Source organism: Strix aluco, chromosome 13 (assembly GCF_031877795.1).
Source record: "Strix aluco isolate bStrAlu1 chromosome 13, bStrAlu1.hap1, whole genome shotgun sequence".
NCBI classification, from domain to species: Eukaryota; Metazoa; Chordata; class Aves; order Strigiformes; family Strigidae; genus Strix; species Strix aluco.
Window position 1 is genome coordinate 18586990 of NC_133943.1, and position 22381 is coordinate 18609370.

At 43.0% G+C, this 22381-nt stretch overlaps 1 protein-coding gene across 3 annotated transcripts in view; it reads left to right on the forward strand.

Annotated features, from left to right (window-relative positions):
• Positions 1–16015, forward strand: part of RANBP17 (RAN binding protein 17) — a 163801-nt gene extending 147786 nt beyond the window's left edge. For all 3 annotated transcript variants that reach the window (XM_074838701.1, XM_074838703.1, XM_074838702.1), the window contains 3 exons: positions 8510–8608; positions 12468–12595; positions 15614–16015. In XM_074838701.1, coding sequence (XP_074694802.1) covers positions 8510–8608; positions 12468–12595; positions 15614–15710 — 324 coding nt within the window. In that variant the 3' untranslated portion in view covers positions 15711–16015. The remainder of the gene's footprint in view (positions 1–8509; positions 8609–12467; positions 12596–15613) is intronic.
• The last annotated feature ends 6366 nt before the right edge of the window (positions 16016–22381 follow it).

A 22381-nucleotide genomic window follows, 5' to 3' on the forward strand; every position in this document is an offset into this window, starting at 1 on the left:
CCCAGTTTAAGGACAGCTCCTTGGCATGTGCTGGTTGCGTCCCTAAGGGTTGCGCTGAACACGCTTCCACTCAGTGTCAGCGTGAGTCTTGTTCGTGTTCGGGGATAAGCGCACGCTCAGTGGGCTTGAAGTTCCTTGGCTGAAGGTTTTAGAGCTGATCTCGTGCTCAGCCTTTCCCTCCGTATGCAGCTTTTTACATTTCTGGAACATTTTTGTAGATTAAGTTTGAGATTAGCTTCAGATTGGTTTTGGACTAAATGATTTTACTTTTCCAGTAATAGCATTTTCCGACCTTGTCTTCACTCCCCACTTGTTTGGCATTTTGGAAGGCCTTCCTGTAGTAGAGATTTTAGAAAACTAATGATCCAGCAGGCAAAGATCCCAATTCCTGTGCCGAAATCCTGGTGCAACACTGAAAATCCCCAGGTGCTTTTGTGCTTCAACACCCACCACTTGATGCAAGGGAAGGCACTGGTGAATTTCGCAGGAGCTGAAGAAGAGAAGGGTGATGGCTCACGTTTGAGGAATTCAAAGAAGATGCATGCTCTAAGTCCTAGTGTCGGTTCAGGGGAAAACTGAAAAGATTTAGATACAGGACCATTTACATTCTTGAAGAAAGACTCTCGCTGGAAGGTGGTGTTGTAGGTGAAACTGCTGTTCTCCCAAAAAGGTTAAGTAATCTGTAACTAGTCATTTGGTCAGAGATGCTGGTAGCAGACAACACCAACTTCATCCTGTGTCACCTCTCAGGTAAGAGTGCTGGCTGTGCAAGAAAGGGAGAGACTCACCACGTGGGCTGGAAAAAAATGCTTAAGGATCTTCTGAGATAAAACTTAACTGAGTTTACAAAGACCTGAACCTAGCTGCTGCTTCATATACTGCTAAAAGCAGAGGGGAATGTGTATTAATTTTTGATAAGATTTTTAAAGAGCTAAGCCTTCTCCGACACCAAACCAAACTGAAGTTTGTGTTACAAATTATGGGAGGCTGTGCATTCCAAAAGTGCCAATTAATCACAGTTCCGTCATCTTTAAAAACAGCTGTAATGCTGTATAGTTACGGCCACTTGTTTAGAAATGGCTGAATCTTAAATAAACAGCTTAGGTTAATTTAAAATGACACTCTGATATCCGTAACTGAAAATCTCTGAATGCTACCAGCTAAAAAATGCAGATTAAGGGTTGATGTCACAATCTTAAATTATTCCAGCCTGAGGTGGAATAATTTCCTGTCTATCAGGGAGCACAGATGGATAGGCAGAAAGAAGCTGTGCAGATATACGAGTTTGTAAACATCTGTCAGCTACACCAGATACCCAAATACAAAATCTAGCACTTCAGGCAGCATATGAGTATGTGACATTCAACAGAGGGTTTACATGAAATTCAGCACAGACAGAAGCAAGTCAGCACACCCTGGAAGGTAATAATTAATGAAATGTATCCCCTCCTCCCTGCAGAAAGAGGAGGTATTTCATTCATCAGACGTTTTCAGTGTTGCTGCAGTTAACTGTTCCACTTCCAGTATTTAATGTAGCCACCCCTTTAGACTAGGTGAAACTGCTCCATCCCATGAGACTTACTGCTTTACTATAGGTGAGTCTATAGCAGCCAGCTGGCATCTCTTCTCCATCCCTGATGGAGCTCACCCAGAGCATGGTCTCCCTTAGGATAGATGGACCCAGTTCTGATAGGTGAGACTGGACCCCCGAATATTATAGTCCTTCACATAAAAAATTCAGATGCAACTGTAATTTGAAAAGGACATGTTCTGTCGTGTTAGAATATGTCCTCAAATTAGAGGGAAGATACTAAAATTGCTTTTGAAAATGTGCTAGTGTAGGGCAAAATCTTTGGCTGTGAACAGCTCGTGTGCGGGATGTAGCGGCCGCCTGTGTTCCAGCTCTGTTGCAGTTACTCCCTCCCGTAGCACAAACATCTGCTTTGTGATGCCTTTGGCAGTTCACTACTGGCCAGAGGTAGGAAATGATGAAAGTAAGCCTTAGCTTTGAAAAGTGCACTTTGCACTACTGGTCTGTTATTGTGCTATTAACATACGACAGTTTAACAGTGAAATAATAGAAAACTGCAGTGGATCTGGTGTAGTAAATTTAATGGGCACATTGAAGGTGCATTAAGCTATCATCCTAAATGTATCCTTTCGAGTATGTGCTCGTGTTTGTCTTTGTATCTGAAAGTCAGGTTTGACATAAATTAGTACAAGTTTATTTTATGGTTATTTCTGCTGGCTCATGATTTGGACCTACTTCAAGTGAATCTCCCATACTCAGCCCTTTGGCCAGTTCTAAAGACATACCCAGGGAAATGCCAAAGCTCCACGCTCCCCATAACTGTACCTTTCTCACATCTATAGCCATCCCTTTTCCATCCCTTCTGAACACTGGGAGAAAAGACTTGTATCCCAGCAGGACATACTGTTTAACTGGTAGGAATACCCTGCGAAAGATACACTTAAGTTAAATGTCAGTCCATCAGCTGCAGACATGTACTAGACGATGTGTGTCACCCAGATGCCTTGTCCTAACACCAGGATTGGATTTTTTTCAGCCATTTATACCTTAATTTTTCATGAAACAAAAAGGCCAGACCAAATTGAACTATTCCAAATGGAGATACAAGACTGGGTCCCTCACAACTTTTAAGCTGCAGCTGTTGAATCATGAAATTTTAGTTACTAATGTTTATTTAAATATATATAGTGGAAGTACATATAAATAGGGTGAAATGCTATATTCTGCGAGCAGGTATCTGGAGGAATCTAGCCTATACAGGCTGAAAGAAAAGCTTGGTCTGAGGGTAGCTTAGAAGGCACAGAGCAGAAAGGCTGTTGAAAAGAGCTCTGTGGTTGCATTAGCCCGGTTTCATGGACTGCCTGTGTTTTCTGTCTAATGCCCTCTTCTCTCTGTCCCGCCCTCCCTCCTTCCACAACTCCTCCCCTCTTTCTATACATGTAATGAAAATTAGCCACAGGGTGGGAGAGGGTTGAGAGGGTCTCCAGAAGGAAAGCTGCTGTAACGTAACTCGGACCATTATTCGGTGCTGGAGATCGAGGCTGCCCACGTCAGCCACAGCACCAGCCCTCTGTGCTTCTGCTGCTCTGGAACAACTTGTTTAAAGCTCTTTATTGGTCTAATGTAATTTCATAATGCAAGCAGACAAGATGCATGATTCTTAAACTCTTATATACTGCAAATCTCAACTGACTTGCTGTTTCTGACAGTTACATATTTTTAGTTCAGAAATAATGGACTGGTTCTCACTTTCATAATAAATAAAGGCTTTAGTTTTCTTACTTCATCTGGAAATTTTAGCTTCAAACATGGAAAATATGAATGTGAAAGTTAGGCTTTCTAGTAAAATAAATATTTTAAAACAACAGATTAAAATTTAAGGTATTTAATAATCTTGGAGCATTTAAATCTTCCTAGTATTATTAGTAAATGATGATCCGTTTATTGATATAGGAAGAATTGATGATGAAAGAACTGAGAACTCCAAAGGACATTTAAATTAGTAATCACAGCTCCTAAATTAAGAGCAGACTGTCTGAAGCTAGAGCTATAAAAACCTACCAAATTTTGTATGCTAAACAATGAAAAAATCTGAATCTTTTTCAGATCTGAATGGAAGAAAGGAGTTTTATTACTACCCAAGTGTTTGGTTAAAAGCTGTACATGTTCTTGACTATTCTAAATCCTTTGTAAAGGAATACATACTGCTGTCTCTGCTGTTAATATAATGTTCTTTATGTTAAAATGTGATTAGTTGCAGCAGAATAAAATATTCATCCCAACATATGGGAGAGAGAAATGAGTTACAGGACCTGCAATGACGCAAGTGCTCTCTATTGATAACATGGAGCAGCAAAAAAACCCTTTTTAATGGAAAGCCAGCTTCTTTTCCAGCTTCCTTTAGAAAAAGTTTTCATAATGAGAGTGATCTTGACCAACATTTTCCTCTTCTACACAAGAAAGAAAGAGGCTCTGAAGGAAGAGAAGCTCTGAAGAATTAATTTATTGGAAGAACAGTTCTTTATTCTTGCCTGTTCCATCAATAGTTCCTTTTGTAAAGAACAAATGTGTCAGGAGAAACATTATTGAACCAGATAAAGTGATGTCCTGTTTAAGGTAAGAGAACAGAGGCAAGGTTGCCGTTTTGAACTAAGTAGAAAATAGATTATCTGTTCCTCCACCCCCTTCCTTTTTAATGTGTTTTTCCCCACTTTGAGACCTTGTTTGCTGCCTGAGTCAGCATGAGGACTTGTCTGCCCCACGCCTCAGGCAGCTGCCCCAGCTGCTGGAGCACCGCTGCGCTGCATTGGGTCTGTGGCAGGAGCTGAGAAGTCATTTTCCTGAAGTAAAATGTTTGTTTCTACCAATAGGGTATTTTCCACCTAGAAAACAAAAAAATCCGTATGTTTGATCAGTTCTGCTTCTGCGCTCTATGCTTAGTTTTGCCATTGAGTTGCTTTGTGACCTGCAGTTAGATGATGAGACTTCTGGCAAAGGTGGAGCAAGGAGGGTGTGCCATAGCACGGGCTTTCCTCGGACACCTGCATGCTAAATACATGCAAGTCCACCTGAACCCCACCAGCTGCTTCTGCTGCCCAGTGAGAGGGACAGCAGGTCTCCGGCAACAGCATGACCAAGGTTGGGTGATGACTGAAAGCTGAGGAAGTTGAGGGGCTGCCCCAGGCTCAGTCTGTATCACTGTGGTTTGCATACAGACCTTGTTCCTCAGTCAGCCCCTCTGTAAAATGTGATAGGAATGCTGATGTACCTCAGTGGCACACTTTGGAGCTGACTAACACCTGGGAAATGCTTTGCAGTTCTCGAAAGAAGTGAAATAAAAACGCAGATGGTGCTGCTGCTGTTAGCTGCTGAATGCTTGCTCATGTACTGCGTCCAGCTGGTGGCCTGGGAGCACGCAGGGTTGCTCTGGGGCAGTGGTGCTGGCCACGTAACTGCATCCATCTCATTTGTTGATGCTATTGGGCAAGATCTCGTCTTCAGAAAATTGCGGTTATAATTTCTGTACGTGTTGCCGTCGTAAATACAAATATATGTAAATGTGTGTCAGCAAGTGAAATACGACAAAGGTGGCACATAATCTCAGAGCCTCCTTCAGAAGCTGAAAAGAGTTTCAGTCCCTTCATGACCTGAACAACTCAGGGGAGCAGCAAAAATGGGCATATATATGGAGCTGGGTGTCAAGTATCTTGAAATTCTTTCCTGCATGGGTCGACCTGTTTCTCCTGATTACAACAGAGTCAAATCATGAGGTCTGAAGGAGGAAGCTGTGGACGTCATTTGTCAATGTAGGAAGAAGCTGTTCTATATTATGTGAGAACAGTAGAGAGGCATCGGGAGAGGGAGAATATTAGTGAAATTAAATGAAAGCCTGATACTTCTGCCCGAGAAAGAGTTAAAGTCTAGTACCTCACCAGTAAACATGCTGTTTGCTGAGGCAAAGCTTCATTATAAAGTAGCACGAGCCTTGTCTAGAGGGGCTCTGTTGCCTTGCAGATGAATCTGTGCAGGCTGCCTCTCTTAGACAGAAGTTCATTCCAGCAGGGGTGGTCTCCCAGCGCTTGTGTGCTGGTGCAATCTCTCTTGGAGTGTGTCAGCAGCACTGTAAAACAAAGAAGGATCTGGAATGCAAACAGCTTGCTGTAGGCTCATGCAGAAGTAGCACAGGAAACCAAAGCTACAGAGTAAAACAAAGCAGCAGCAATAGTTGGGAGAGAGAAACACAGAAAACAGGAAAAGGAAGTTTAAGGCTGTTACCATAGATTTTGGGACCAGTCATCTTGGTGGAATTAGGCTCAGTAATTGCTGATTGTTTTCTGCCTGTGCTGTTATGCAGTCCTGACAGCCTCCAGCAGAGGTCTTGATATGATAGATAGGTTTACCCCAATTTTATACATGCAACTTTTAATGCCGAGCCATACACCTTGATGATCTTTTTTTTAATCTTTGCAAGAAGCAGGATGTCTTAAGACATCTGCAAAGACGATAGGATTCCAACTTGTCCTCCTCTGCAAGTAATAAACTTACATAACTTTTGTGAGAGGCGTTAGTCGCTGTTCCAGAGAGTTCACGGGCAGATGTTACAACCTGGTTCATATTAGTGCAGTGGTACCTCTACTCCCAGCAGTTCCTTTAACCAGAGGCAACTTTGTGTGAAAGCGTTAGCGCTTGGCCGCGTTGTAACTGCCTAGTTTAGCTGGAAGGAATGGGTTGACCCATGAAGACACAGACATACGCATATCCAGGTACGAGACCTAGCTAACTCTTGAACAGAGTGGTGTTCCCTGCACGGCTAATGATTTCTAAAAGGATTCTCTTTCATTAATCCTTGAGAGTCAGAAGTGGAATTAAGTCTATTTGACGGCAGGATCTTGTCCAGGGAAAAGCTCAGGAGTGGGAGGGAGGTTTTCACTGATTCCTGTCCTGGTTGGGCGATATCAAAACACGTAATTAATAGTTATTGTTACACAGTTTGCTTTATATTGGCTTTGTTTTTATGAATTGTAACATCCATCATATTCCTTGCTTATTTCAGTACTGTCTGTACTACTTATGCACACAGACAAGTAAGTGTTTCCCAGATGAATTTTGGACATTTTGGTCTTCCTCCATGTTTAGGCCAAAACGTTTCCTAAAATATTTGCTTTGCAGTTCATTTGCAATTTAGTAGCAATTCTGGGCTAGAGACCTTAAAGACATCCTCATGAGTTGTTTGATAAAGCTGGAGTTTGAAGAGGTGGCACTTTCCCTCTGGGTCAGTTGTGAACTTGTCTCTAAGCGTGCCCTTTCTTAGGTTAAGCATCACACTGAAAGTCTCTCTACATGCATAGCACTTTTTCTAAAAAATATGGGTATGTCAGTTGTGGTGCTCTGACTAAATCACAGCTTGAGTGAGTTTAATTACTTTAAAAATGCTTCTGTCCTAACAGCTGGCTTTGTACAAGCTATGGAGATGAAAACTCGGCGATGAATGAATTATAAGAAGTTGCAATTATTCTTCATGTTTGGAAAACAAGCCCCTGTTAGTGCTCGTGCAGAGGTTTTGAATTGTTTGCATTGGTTCCAAAGCAGTATAGAACTGGTTTTGTCCTATGAGTAATGGACGATAGTTTGCCTGATACATAAACTGTGAAGTCAGGTGAAGAATTGGCCTTTCCCACACCAGACCGTATGTTCCTAACCTGAAAGCTGAAATGATTTGTGGATGTCTCTGTTCCAGGTGATTTGTAGTGCTAGGATTCATCTTTTTCATTTAGTGAAACATGCTGTTTGACTTTGCCTTGGTCAGTTATTACAGGCTAGTTTGCAGTGTGGCAGCTCTCTGGAGACCCTGCTCATAGCTACTCATTGGCCTAGAAGAAAGGATTTAATGATTTTCTACTTCCTCTATGTTTGGTTTTAGGGTGTAGATATTTTATAAATGTGAGTCAAACTATTTACTGGTGACATTTTACAAATTTTCACTCTGTTTAATCTCTGAGTAATGTTTTTAGGTTCGTATATGTTGTGGCCTTTGGCATTTTGGACTAACATATCTCAAGGATATCTTAAAGCATTTTATCTTTAAATGGATTCTATAGTTATTTTGTAATTTCTTTTTACAAAAATTGGGCCAATCCCTAAAATAAGTCCTACCCTTCCTAGCCACGCACGCCAGAGGTATAGAAGCACAGCAAGACCAGAAGAGGCCTCAGAGGAAGAATACTCCATGTGGCATTAGCTGAAGGCTCTGGTTACATGCCAGCCAACGAGCAAAGTGAATTATGTAGCTTCTGTTTGGGTGCCAACAGAACTTAATTGTATGAGTTGATAGATCTCAGTGCTTTATAAAGTTGATGAAGTGGCTTTATCCCTGCTGTAGAGCTCTGTAAAGTAAGTCACAGAAGTAAAGTAAAATGTCTAAAATTTTACTGGATTTGTGACTGCAATGGAAGTGGTATGGATTTATAGACTTCTTGCAGTAGTCATGATTGCCTTCATCAAAATAGGATGTGTTCTCTTCAAATGCCTTGCAGTGTCATACACAAAGAAAGATGGATGTCAGAAAACCAGAATCTGGAAGGGCAGCTAGGGATTAATCTGAAACTAATACAGATTACTGGTTGCACACGTATTGCTCTCCTAGAAGTAGTGTGACAGTGGGGAAAATCCCTGCAGTAAAGTCAAAGCCTGTACCTTAAATTAACACAGCACTAAATCTCAATTCATACTTGTTTTAACTTCAACTTCTTCTTTAGAGCCAAGCTTTGATGTTCGTTTTCTTTAACTTTCTTCCCCTGGTAATTTTGGTTATGGAAATACTTGTTTGGAAGAATGTCTTTTGCAATACTGTGCTCATACATGAAATCTCCGTGATTTCAGCATGGTTAGCAAAGGTTTCATTAATTTTTCCTTCTCATCACATCACACAGTATAACAATGATATCCATATTCATGTGAACTACCTGAATTTTCTTTCAGATGATGTCAATCCTAATGAACACCATCATTTTTGAAGACTGCAGAAACCAATGGTCTGTGTCAAGACCGCTGCTTGGACTTATACTTCTCAATGAGAAAGTGAGTATTTGAGAAACTCCAACAGATTCAATCTTCACATTACTTCACACAGAACAAAGCTGCCTGTTGCCCTTCAAATCCCCCATCTCTTTCTTTGGGTGCTCACATTAGGAGTAGAGAATAGGGTTCAGCTCATGTACTGTATAAGTATTTTACAGATCAGTTCACAGAGGCTGAGTGGCTTCATTTTGATGAAAAATCCTCTCAAACCGTTACTGCAACTTTTACACCCAATCTTAGACTATGCAAGTATATAATTACCTTTTTTCTAATAAGTCGTATGTCTTCGCTTTTCCAGAATTAAGCATGAATAGAAGTTATGCAAGCTTATCTGGCTTTTAGATAGAAATATGAAACAAGAACACTGTGGAAATCACATCAGAAAAAATGCTTCCTAGAAAAATAGTTAACCGATTTCTTTTTCTGAAAGGTTTCACAGGAACAACTAGCTTTGGGGGGTATTATCTGAGTGCTTACAGTTAAGTACTTGCATTGATTGCAATTTGGATTGTGTACATCTGTGGCAGATTCTGTAAACCAGGAAATACTCTGCAATTTGCCCTTTCAATAAAATCTGAAACTGTGAATTTGGATATACCCATCATGTTTCCCTGGTGACTTAATAGAGACAATATTGTCTGAAATGGAAACCATCTGAGTAAATGAATGAGAGTTGATCTAAATGTGTGCATTTTTTGTATGGCAAGGCATTGTTTCTAAAGATATTGACCTGTTGTATTCACCATACTTCAGAGCCAGCTCTAACTTTATTCTGAATTGCTTTATCTCTTGGGCAGTCACAAGCCTCAGTGTATTACTGCTTTGGAGAATGAATTGTCTATACAATAAGAGGGTGCTGGAAAAAAATAAGACACTAAGATTAGCAGCAACCGCATACATTAAAATTCAAACTGAAATCCCAGCTATGGAAGGAAACTAATAGAAGAAGAAAATATATCAAGAAGAGAAGCGCTGTCTCATCATTCACCTGTGCTGAAGGATCCAATTTTAGCCATATCCAATAGCACTGTCATTCATCTTCTTGGTGTGTTATTGTGATTTAAATCCAAGCTCTATAAGAGAGAGCAGTTCTTTTAAAATGATTGAGAGGGAATAAGGGCAAATTCAGTGTTTAGGAAAACTTTATGACATCACAATATTATACTTTACAGATGGAAGCAATATTTCCTACTTTGGGAGGAAAACTAATCATTTTCTATCTGCTCTGAGTCACTGCATCATTATAAAAGTGGGAAATAAGTAGTTTTGTGCATTCCCAATCTTGTTCAAGACGACACTTTTGTTTATATAATGCTTCTGATTTATAGCGTTTAAGTATTAGCCTGACTACATATTAATTATGTGGTTTTGATGCTTCAGTATAAGAAGAAATTAAATATTTCACTTGAAGATAAAACCATGGAGCTGTAAATCATAAGGAATAAATTTGTGACTGGCAGAATATTCTTTTTGCTGAAATTAGACTAGTTCTAATGATTATGTGTTTTGCTTAGCAGACATGGATATGTACAAGCACCTTTACTTACGAACAAGTCTTATATTTCTTTTGGAAGGGTAGAGAACGGGAAATAGAATTTACAATATTTGTATTGCCCCTTTTGCATCAAGGTTATTTATTTCATGTTCGGAAAAAGTAGGACACGTACTTATATATGGCTGTAAAAGTCATCTTTTCTTGGCTCATTTCAGTGCACTGCTGGTTTATTTATTGGAAATAGGTTCCTTTATTTCAGGTAGCGTCTCTGTCTCTACAGTTCCTGAGATAGCAAGCACGCATTTGCCATGTTCTACAGCTTGTTCTCTTCTTTTGTTTTAATGAGATCTTCTTTGCCTATAATTCGTCTCGGAGGGAAGGCATCAGGTTTAGTTAGGGGCTCAGAAAAATTGGGATTTATACATGCTTGCACCAGTAGGGGTAATTATGCCAAAATGGGAGTCATACTCAGAGTCCACCCTAAAACAATGCTAAATCTTTTGAGACATCAGCTAGTATGAAAGGGGATGGTTGCACATGGCTCCTGACTTTGTTTCCTTCCTGAAGTGCAGCGGCAAGTTTAATTTAAATCCTAGGGGCAAGAGGTTGGCAGAAAAAGCCTTCTGTATCCTGATAACGTAGCAACCTTGTCTCCACCTTGCTGTGGTCCTTCAGCCAAAGAAGACAGGCACTCGAGTGTACAGGTGACAGTGATGTTATTGCAGAGAAGCCCTAGAAACCCCAGGGCTCAGAGCAGCCCTGTGGTGTTGAAGCAGTGGTGCCATGGGATGCAGTACTCATTAATGGCAGGCAGAGGTGTAATTCCTTGCTGTTACTGGAGGATGCTCTTAATACTTTCCATTATGGGGCTGACTGAAGCTGTTCTTGGAATATCTCTCTTCTAAAAACGTCTTGTGGACGCTGGACAAGATGCCTGGGTTGTGGCCTTCTCTACATTGAACTCTGCATTTGTCACCTTGAAATAGGGCTTCTGGGAACATGTTTGTTGCAGGCAGTTTTATCATCTTTTACACCAGCTCCCAGATGATTCTCGATCTTGAGTTCCTAAGTAGTTTGGGACCCAGCTATTTGATCAGCTGCTGCCTTCGCTTCCAGTACTGCTGCAGTGGTCAGCAAAGATGCGTAAGACAGGATGTTTCTGGTTTGAGAGGAACTGGATTGAGGGCAAGTAATTTGCCAAGCAGACATTAAAGCAAATACTTCCTATAATCCTGTTAAATTGTCGGGGCTTAGCGTTAGTGTTACGGCTTTACCACATTTTCTTTTATCCCATATTTTTTAGTGTGTACAGAAGAGCTGTAATTTTGATGGGAAAGATGTGTGTTTAATTTGAGATTTGTTTAAGGTTTAAGCAGGTTTAAACCTGTTAAAGGTTTTTAAAAAATCTGGCAAACAAATCCCAGAGTTTTATGCTTTCTGACACTGTATGACACCCTACGTGTTACATTAACTTCAAAAGTCTACTAAATTTTGCATGCTAAAAACTGATTTTTCAGCCTACTGTTAACAAGCTATCTTGTTATACACCTGAAATTTGGGGAATACCAGCAATATTCCTCTTGACTGCAATATCAGACTGCTCAGAAACTTTGCCAGGTACTTGGGCACAGGTTCATCAGAATGGTTCATTCTTCTCTGAATAATTGTCTGTATCAGTGCTTATACTATGAATGTGCTTGCGCCCAAGGCCATAAGACTTTGACTGACACAGCCAATATAATAAAGACTGAACAGGATTATACGGCTTGCTTGGCTGTACTAGTAGGGTAGTGGATAACACTAGAGGTGCCCTCCTGTTCTATATTTCTAGACTAAACCAAAGTTTTCCGAAGGTGATAAAAAATTCTATTTTAACTAGTCTCATAGATCTGCCAGAATATAATGGGAATAGTAATATAGAAAATCATATAGATTAGCTTCTAAAGAAACGAAGATGCATCTGTCTCGTCACAGCACTGGAGTGATTAGCGCCACCCACAGCGGATGCACAAATTTGCACCATTCTGAAGACTTGAAAAGTAGACAAGGATGTTTCTGCTACCTCTCTTAAGTGGCTTTCTGTATTGGAACTGGTTAGGTGGCCAACACCCGCTGGTAAAGTGGCACATCGCCAGTTACCACTAAATGTCAGTCATGATATACAACTGATGCACTGCCCGTGCAGTTCAGGAAGGCAGCATCTGAAACCCGATTCAGATAGACCTCTGCGTGCTGTTTGCCAGACCCCTCTCCCAGAGGGCAACATACGAAGCACTTGCTCAAGAGTGCTCCAGGTGTAGGTGAGTAGCACTGTGTTTAAATTTCCAAAACTCATTTTTAATATTCTCTGCTTTGCTATCATAGTACTTCAGTGAACTGAGGGCAACCTTGATAACCAGCCAGCCTGACAACAAACATGAAGCCCTTGACCAGTGCTTCAGAAATCTTATGGAAGGAGTCGAGCAAAACCTTTTGGTAAAGAACAGAGACAGGTAAGTTCATAACACATAAGTAAGCTGAAAAAATAAAAGGCAAATGGAAAAAATTACTACATAGGAAGTACTCCAGGTAGCCTTAAACTGCAAGTTCTTTTATCCTATCAAAGAATTCATCCCTAGACTTAACAGTGAGAGCCTGAACATTTAATAATTATGTCTTTTCTTGGTCAGAAATATATTTCCTAATTTAATCCCAAAGTCGAAAGCTTGCCAGGCTGTAGCTCCTGCTTTTTCACTTGAGAAAAACTGCCTCATTTCAGCAGGTGAGCCTCAGAGCTTTCTTTTTCCAACCTTAAATGCCTCTGATAAAAGACTTGTTTCAGCCTCCAGCGGTGCTGTTGCTCTGACAGAGCCTTTTCTTGCTGGCGTTGGGGTCAGGCAACTGCTTGTGGGATGTCAGAATGAGAAGGGATCCAGTGGGGCCACTTACACATTGTAGGTAAATGAGCCAAGGAGTTCTTTGTTTAACATAAATCACAAATTCACCCAATCTTGCCCTCATTTGAAAAACAGAATAGAAGCTGTCACAAAAGAAATGGCCAGTTTGTCTGCATTTAATGTTCACGCTGACATTTTGTTACTAGCTAGCTGCATTTTTCTCGTCCATGTGCATTATTCAACCAAAGCATACCTTGAAAGTATAGAAACACAATTAGTCCAGACCATGAAACTTCCTGGAAAGCCTGAAACAAACTGGAAAGGGGCTTGAAGAGAAGTGATGGCTAAAACCATTTGGTGATTTTATTTCTCTGACTTCTTCTCTGTTTGTTGGTATGAAAATTATGTTGAACTTGTTTAATTCTTAAATAGTTTTGTGTTAATTATAGTCTCCACAATTTTGTTTCATTTTCCTATTAATTCTGGTACTAAAGGTGTAAGTTCCTTATGGCCTGACTGTGGATGAGAGCCAGAGATGGGGAAATTTGGAAGCAAACCCAGAGAAGCACAGAGATCACATCCGTGGCACTAATAAATCAGACAGACTTCCTGCGTAACTTGTATTGTGGATCGTCAGAAAACCTGGGGAAAGGCAAAGAGCCACTGGGAAGGAGGAGAATGCCTGCTAAAACAAAGAAAACCTGAGCTGACAGTGGTGGGCTGTAGGACATAGTCTCTTAGAGCTGTAAATGCCAAGGGGATTCATTTGACTCAACAGTCCTTCAGGATTTAAAAAAAAAAAAAGAGTAAAACTCATTCTTATCACTGGATAGCTTCTTAGTTGCGTATCTATTTATATTTATTGAAGGCAGTAAGTCCTTCAGATAACACTGTTTTCTGAGAAAAACATACCTTGATGTGCTCCTCTCTGAGCTGCCTTATTCTGAGAACTACAGACCTGAAGGACAGAGAGGGGATGGTTGGATGATCCAGCTTAGGCTCAGGGGAGCTGGATGGGCAGGAGGCCAAGCTCCCCTGTCACCTCCGGGCAGGCAGGAGGGGTGGTAGTTGGGCAGTGTGGGGAACCCAGCTCAGTGCTGTGCTCTCCCTGTTCAGGGCCTGGACAGAGGCTTCCATCGCTTGGACTGCCAGCAAACACTAGATTTGGCAAAATACTAGATTCAAATATCCATGGATTTGAAGGGGATTTTCATGTCGAAGCGCTGTGCGGAGTACTCTCAGATAGGCAGTGATGCGGAAGCTCTTGGAGAGCTTTTGTGGAAGTGCAGGCAGGGAGGGATGGGTGCAGGTGTGAGGGGGATAGAGATAATTCGGTCGAACGAGCAGCTCGTCTGTCTCGGTAGCATCCGCCTGTCTAACTTGGGAAGACTTTTAAGCCATCACTTCCCCAGCAAGCAGCATGAGTTAATACGATGGCTTTTCTGTTTTCAGCTCTTGATTTGTAATTCTTCTCAGATTTATTCTGTGGAACAGGAGGCTTCTTTTAACTGTGATTGTTTAAAATTGAGCAGAAATCAATTTCCATTAGTAAGGAAATAAGCACAAACGTAAAAACTTATGAACAGAATAAAGAATAAACTCATAATTGCATCCTGTATTTCCACACACAGCAAGCCCCAGTTTACCACACTGCTGCTAGACATACCCATAAAGTACAGTACAGTGGAGGCAGGCAGGAAGGATTATTACCCCTGGTCCTGCAAAGAGACCTTTGCTGAGATCCCATCAGTTTTGCAGGCACCTGTCCACACAGTCCTTTGCAGGAAGGAGCCCTAAGGAGCCGTTCTTCGGGAAACTTTATTAGCTTCGCTATAGTGAGCCAGCAAAGTCTGACACAATCAAAGCGAACAGCATTGAGGCAACAAACCAAAGAACATTTGAAAAACCCTAAATGCAGGGTGCAATATATGTCTGGTATTTTAAATCTGTGTGTGTGTGTGGTTTTTGGGTTGTTGGAGGTTTTCTTAAATACATACATGAGGTGTGATAAATGGCAATCAAAGTCTTCGGTTCAGGTAAGGAAGCAGATCGGATTTGGGCTGTCGTGCAGGCTGAGTCAGAGTTGTCGTTCAGCCTGAGGTGTGATGCCACGGGACGGACTTCACGTCGCACACCTGCCGGTAGAGAACTGTTGGGGAATATTTTTGTGAATTCATTCTGTGCCAGATGGGTGATGGTACCACGTTTCACTAAGACAGGTTGAACTCTGACACCACTCACAAGGGAGGAAGGTAGGTCTGAGAGAGCCTGGCCTTGACGACCATCTGGACATGTCCCAAAGAGCCCTTTGCTGGAGGTTTGGGAGAAAGGACATGTTCTGAGTCACGTGAGATGGAAAGGTTTCTCATTGCATTCATCTCCCAGCTGACTTTTAAAATGTTTTACGCTGTTGGTAGGCTGAGTTTATAATGCTGCCCATACATGTTTATATGCTCATTGTTATTTTATAGGAATGGTTTTTGAGGGCACCTGGTGATTTTGTTTGTGAGTTTTCCTCTTGTTTTTCCTTCAATTTAAAATTTACATTATAGTTATTCTTTTTACCGATTCTTGAAATACATCTCTCAGTATCAGATCTCCTTTAACCAAACGTTTGGGTTTTCTTTTTCACAGGTTCACTCAGAATATGTCTGTCTTTCGAAGAGACGTAGCTGAAGCTCTGCGCAGCGAAGGGGCCTCAGATCCCAGCAGTTCAGATATGATGAGTTGACAATAACTTCGGAAACAGAGCACTGACTAATAAACCAACTCTGAAAGTTTTGGGACCCTGCTATATTGTTAGATAGATTTTTGACACTTGTGAAAACTATTTTTTTAAGGTATCTTCTGCCTTTTTATATCTCTGGCCTAAATGTAAGGATTTATAATAGTGAAAACAATGGAAAATCAGCCTTAGTTTGAAGAACGTTTTCATCCTTTCTTATAAAAATTTATTATCCTGTCATTTTATCTTTATGAAATGGTGTAGAAACAGTACTTAACCAAAGAACAAAATAAATATGCATTCCTTCTAAACTTGTATCAGTTAATGATTCTCAGTTCTACACATAATAGTAAGTAACATCTCATCAGTTAAAAACTCCAAACTCACTCTGAGGTCATACTTGTTTGAAAATGAGATGAAAGCCAGTACAAATTTTATATGACATCTTTTTGAAATAATAAAATTACTATTTTTCTACAAAATGTTATATATTTCTTTTCAGCACTGGTGGCTAATAACAATGTGGGCAACAAAGTAGAAGACAAAAACCAAGCATTTTAAGCTATAAGTATAGCAAGAAAATGAAGAATGTTGCACATAATAAAAAAAGAGATGATGGAGCAAGTCTTAATGAAGTGCTAATGATATTTTAATTTCACAAGTACACATTTTCCAGGTCTTTGGAAACTGAAAAAAACACAGAAGAAAATAAAGTTGTTAAAACACTCTTTAAAAAGAACAAAAATCTATCCACCGCTACAAAAAAGCAAGCAGATAGTTACAGAGACTTATGGCCCTTATTTAAGCGGCGTGTGGCACAATGAAGATGAACGCATGCATCTGAAACAGCAAATTCAGCAGATCTGTCTTCACCTCTCAGCGTGAAGAGTTCGGTGTGTACCAGAACAAAATCCCTCCTCCAGTCCAAAGCTCACACTTGCACTCGCCACCCTGGTTTGTGGGGAACAATTAGTATCGTTCTGTGGTGGGCAGGAGGTACTGTGTGGGCTGAGGAAATACACAAATGAATTGAAGCAAGATCTAACAAAAATTAGAAGTATTTAAGCAATAAGCCAATTAGTTTATAATGTAGAAAAGCTATTATGTGCAATTACAAACTATTGGTATTGGGTTTTAATTGGGTTGAGTTTTTTTTTCTTATGTAAATAATTAATTTCATGTGTTTTTATGCTTGCTTACATTTGTGTATTTAGTAATATTTCACCACTGTTTAGATAAGAATGGGAATTTTTAATTGTGGCCAACAGGGAGGAAGAGTTCATACCTGCATTTCTTACAGTTTTTTTCCATTTTTTTCTTTGCAACTCTTTCTTTTCTGCACATTTTTAAATTGCAGAAACTAAATCTGGAAGGAAGTAATTTTGTTAAGCAGTTTTCTGTTTACATTTAAACTCAGCTGGAGAAAGTATTTAATCTGCAGCCAAAGGGTCTGATTTCCAAGAGTGCTGAGTACTTGAGAAAATAATCAATTGAGGTTACTAAAGAGCCGCAGATTCGGGGTGTTTCTGTATGCGGCCCGATGCTATGTGCCAAGGTTTGAAAACTTTGTGGAAAGTGTATGATCATTATCAACACATCAAACATGCACGAATTAGTACGGTCGTTAACTTCCCCTTTTGGTCCTTAAAGTAAACTGGAATCTGCTGCTAAATTGGATTTTAAAATCTGCAAAACTGAACTCAGGCATGCGTGTGCAGGTCTGAGTCTGAGCTGGGGCTTGGGGACAGGTTTCTCCATGTCACCCCCGCCACCTCCTTCCTGGCAGTCGGGCTGGATAAACCCTTCGTAGCCTTGCAGCTTTGTACGTTGGCATTAAAGGCTCGGGTGAAAGCTAATGGGTTCTGTGACTGTTTTCTTTGTCGTACGGTGGGAATAGAGGTTGCATGTCATCAGCGTGTGCTCACAAACCTGCCCATTAGTGGTGAATTCAGCTGCTCTGCTGAGAGCTGAAGCTTGGCACACTGAAAAGCAGAGGACGTGTACCCCCATAACTTGGCACTCAGACTTTAGGACTTGCTTTAATATACGGCTACTGACTCCCCAGAGCGCTCAAGTGCGTTTCAGAAATTTCCCTTCTAACACATCCCTTGTTATAACTTACAAGTGAGACTCTAAAGAGCATCTTATAAACTGGGCGAACTTGAGATGCGTATTTGAACAGCGTTTCAACATTGGTTAACAATTGACAACAGGAACTTATTTAGAGTAGCTGGTCGTATAAATAAGCTTGCTTTTAGGTTAGGAAATGGATAGCATAGCAAATAGAGAGTGTGTTTTATGACTCCGGGTTCTTTGTTGAGAGTCTTTACTGTCAGCTTTTTAAAAGGGCACTGTCAAAGTGGGTATGGCCCAGAATTTCCTTTGTTTACAAAGCACATATAATGCCTTATATATTTTTTTTAAAAAGACATAATTGCCTTAAGGGGGTTGGAATTTTTTTTCTCCTTTAAAAAAAAGTGGAAACAATGGAATGGGAAATGTCAGAAAGGAGACGTCACTCAGACTCTGAGTGATTTCATCACAAGAACCCGATACGAACCTGTCTGATGATGCAAACAACTTGGGACTGTGAAATAGGTCTGATTCTCCCCCAAATGCATTTTGTATCGGCACACTGAAAAGCACTGACTGCTGAATCTCGGGTAAGTGTCTGCCCCTCTGTGAGGGAGAGCATGCCACCCCTGAAGTAACCTCCCACCAGTGAGGCTCTGCTTGCTAGACCAGGCAAAGGCAGCTTTCTGGGGAAAACACGAAGTTTAATACCTTGCCCTGCATAAGGCAGCTTTAAAGAACCTCAGCCACCAGTACATGCACACCTTACAAAATAATTCCTTAGACTTGTTAATGTTTTATTGTAGTACGAGTTTATGATGACAGCAAACCTTTCAAACTGTAGAGGGATAACACACTTTCTTGCCATATTAAAAAATAATGTTAGTGTAGATTTTATGTACCATAGTTTAGACTGCAGTTAAGAGCCGCTTCTTTGACAACATTCTTTTTGAGGTTTACAGAAAGCATAATAAAATATGCAAGTTACATTTCTACAAACAAAAGCCATAACATAAGTTATTTGTAAGTGTGAGATCCAAACAGTATCATGATAAATAAACCTTAATGGATACCTGTGGCATCCATCCTAATGTAATTTGCCCGACAAAAGTCGTATTTAGTAGAAAAACCTGGCAGCAGCTGTATGTTGGTATAAGAAATAAGAATGAAAGAGAGAAAGATGCCACGCTGAAACACTGGCTGCTTTCCCAGGTTTACGCACAGACCTGCAGTACCTCCCAGCCTTCTCCTTCGACCTGGGGCTGGTGCTGCTGCTCGGGAGACCAGATGTCCTTGCGTCTTTCAGGGTTTGGCCGCGGTACTGGGACGTTCCCCATCGGCTTCACTACAGCCTGATTTTATCAGAGATGGCAGAAAGAAATTGAGCCCCATCTGCCCGTCATCCTCTGTGCTCTCTTCCCTTTCAGCAGTGGTTCCTTCCCCAGCACTTCCCTCGTACCCTCCCCATCTCATCTCGTCCCATGGACCAATGCATAGATTCTGAACTAAGACAAAGTTTTGACTTTTTTAATATAGCGGTTAAGGTTACCAACCCTATAAAGACGTGCTTTGAAATGTGAATTGAAACCACTCAGGCACCACATTCATCTGTCAGAGGCTGCTAGCCACCTTTAACTGTTTGCTCTGTGAGCAGAGTTTAACTGTTTCCACCCATGGGGACACAGAGGACAAGGAGGTTTATCTGTGTCCGTGCTCAGCCAGTCAGCCTCCACTCCAGGGGCTGGTGCCTCAAGCTCCTCTGTGGAGGGGTACCGGGAACATACCTTGGCTGATGAGGGCAGACCTCAGCTCCCCCTGCCCTCCCCTTCTGCCTGCATGGGGTGAAGCTCTCCCCAGCTGGAGCCAGGAGGGGTCCAGCCCTCCCGAGCTTAAAGAAAGGGGCAGAGGGGAATGACCTTTAGACTCCGCAGCACCAGAGCTCTTGCCTCAGAAAAAGAGCAGCTGATTTAACCCTTGTGGGCTGACAAAACTCTGGATCCGCTCTGCTGAGCACCAAGAGCTGAGTGCCTGACCCCAGTGCTGCTCCCCGGGGAGCGAGCTGCCTGCCTGCAAGACTGTGGCCACAGGCATGACACCTCGGGTCCCTTTCCATCACTGGGACGTGGCAGTGAGGCCAGTGCTTTGTCCTGAGGCCTGCTGGCCACAGTGGCCCACACCCAGGGGGGCTCAGCCCTGATGAAGGGGACCCACAGTGTCCCACAGGCCCCTACGGTACGAAGGTCAGGAGAAGGTACGAAGGTCAGGACCACATTGCCCTCCTATGTGCACACTTCAACCCCTGTGTGTGGGTACAGGCAGAGACCTCAGGCAGCAGCTTGCTGCGCATAAGCTGCTTTTGACTGTCCCCTCCTTCCCTTTCCCATGCCAGGATGCAGAGTACCCGTGTCCCTCTCCAGCCTCAGCACCAGCACCACCCCGCTGGCCCCGCAAGGATGCTACTTCCAGGGCTACAGCTGAAAAACAACTTTGTGTCCTCTGTTGTGCTAACTTCCACATGAATTGTATGTAATCAGTGATGTGCTAAACATGCAAAGATGTGTTGGGTTATGCAGCAACATCCATTTAGAAAAGGCTGTGGAGAACAGGACTGGCCTTGCCCACTCTGAGATCCGCTGCCAAAGCCAGGAGCTACAGCAGAAACATCTCAGCATCTGCTGGTACTTTCTCATGCAAGGAGATATCGCTGTTCCCTGTCACTCTACGGGAAGAGACAAAACCTGAAACAACGGGCAATGCCTTTAGGGGATGGCACATCCCTGCAGCCGCTGGTGCCCCTGCAGCCCTGCGCTGGGCTCTGGCAGTGGCGGCCACTGGCAGCAGGCTTGGGCTTGTGCGGCTTCCAGCTGCTGGACTTAGAGACCAGCCTATGAAATCCTACATGTTAAAGGAGGGTCTGAGGACAACAGAGGAGTTTGGTAGGTGAGCGCTGACACAGCCTTTAGCATCCTTTAAAGAAAGAGAATTTATTTGTGGCCGTGCGACAGCCGGTGAGGCAGCGCAAAGATGCTGCTGAAGACCCAGGCTGTAGGTCAGACACTGGTCAAACCCCTCTTCCTCTAAGCACGGGCCTCCAGCTGCAAGGCAGTACCTCAGTGAGGGTCTCTGCATTGCTGGTCCCAGGCCCCGAAGGAAGGAGCCTTTGGAAGAATTGGAGCTTCTGGATCCCCAGGTGTGCAGAACAGTGTGTCGAGGGGCACAGCCCAGGGCGTGCACAGCCGGAGTGTTGGGGAAGGAGCAATGCGAGAGGAGCTGGAAATGCAGAAGCTCAGCTGAACGGAGGTACTGGGCCAGCTGATGTTCTGTGGGGCTCCTCGAGGTGGTACAAGGGCCAGCACTCGGTGGAAGCCTCAGTGCAGCAGTTAAGCAGTGGTTGAAGCACATGCTCAGCATTTTCAGGTGTGATCCAACCCCTGAACTACGTGGGCTTGCTGAAGACCCTGAGCCTGTGTTTCCACAGCATATCGCAGGCGAATTTGCTGCTGGTGCTGCCGTCTCCTGGGATGAGCTCCATGGGCACCGCAGCCCCGGGGACGGTTGGGATGTTTCCTGGGCACCACCATGGCTGGTTGCGTGTGCCTACAGCTCTACCCCTACTCTACCCCTACATTGGTCACAGAGCAGTTGCAGGCTGTATGGCTATTTAAAGTGTGTGCGGTGGAAAGGCTCCGCAGCTCTGGGGTGGTTTCTCCTCTCCAGCCAGGTGCAGCATCGCAGCCCGTGTGCGAGCAGCCGCGGCGGGCACAGGGGGGTTATTAGCAGCCCCCAGCCTCTGCGCAGCCTCGTGGCGGCTGCTGGAGCCCAACCGGCAGCGCCTCGTGCGTCCGAACGGGCCTCCCTGCCCCTGGGTTTCCTGCGAGAGCATCAATCACGCTGCGGCCCCCTGCTCTCAGGCGGCTGCGCTAGGCAGCTCGGTAAGAACTGCGCAGTAATGCACCATCAATTAACGGCCCATTATTATAAAACGCTGCCTACTGGTTTGAAAAGACTGGACGAGCTCCACAGTGGTTTCTCTTGGTCTCATTCCCAGAGACCTGTCCCTCTCACCTTAGAAACAAAATGCCTCATTTTAAAAATAATTAATGGTAAACATTTAAAAAAAAAAAAAGGTGTAATGGATCATTTGGCCCACGCTAGATTTTGACAGTAAACATTTAACTGAGGCTACTTTACAGCAGAGTGGCTGAGCTGCATGGAGGGATGCTGCGCGTGCCGGTCGGAGCTGCACATCCTCCCTGGCCTGTGGGGCTGAACCCATCCCTGGGGGGGCTCCATCAGGGCTGGCACGAGTGGCAGGGGACACTCTTGGGGTGCAGCCAGATTTAAATCTGTGGGCTGCTCTGGGTCCCTGTTGTGCCAGCTGTCGTTGACCCCAGGGTGGTGGGAAGATGATGGGGTGGGAGGGATGCTTGAGGCTGCTGTCGGGAATGGTCCTTCTCTGGTCTCCAGCTGCTCAGTGATGGGTCTGGTCCTAACATGGACCACTTGTCCCTGCCCCCGAGTAGTGTGCTCGTCCTTGGGGAACCTCCAAGTCCCCTTGGTGGGAAGGAGCTGAAGTCCTTCTGCATGCCATGACCCACCAGCCC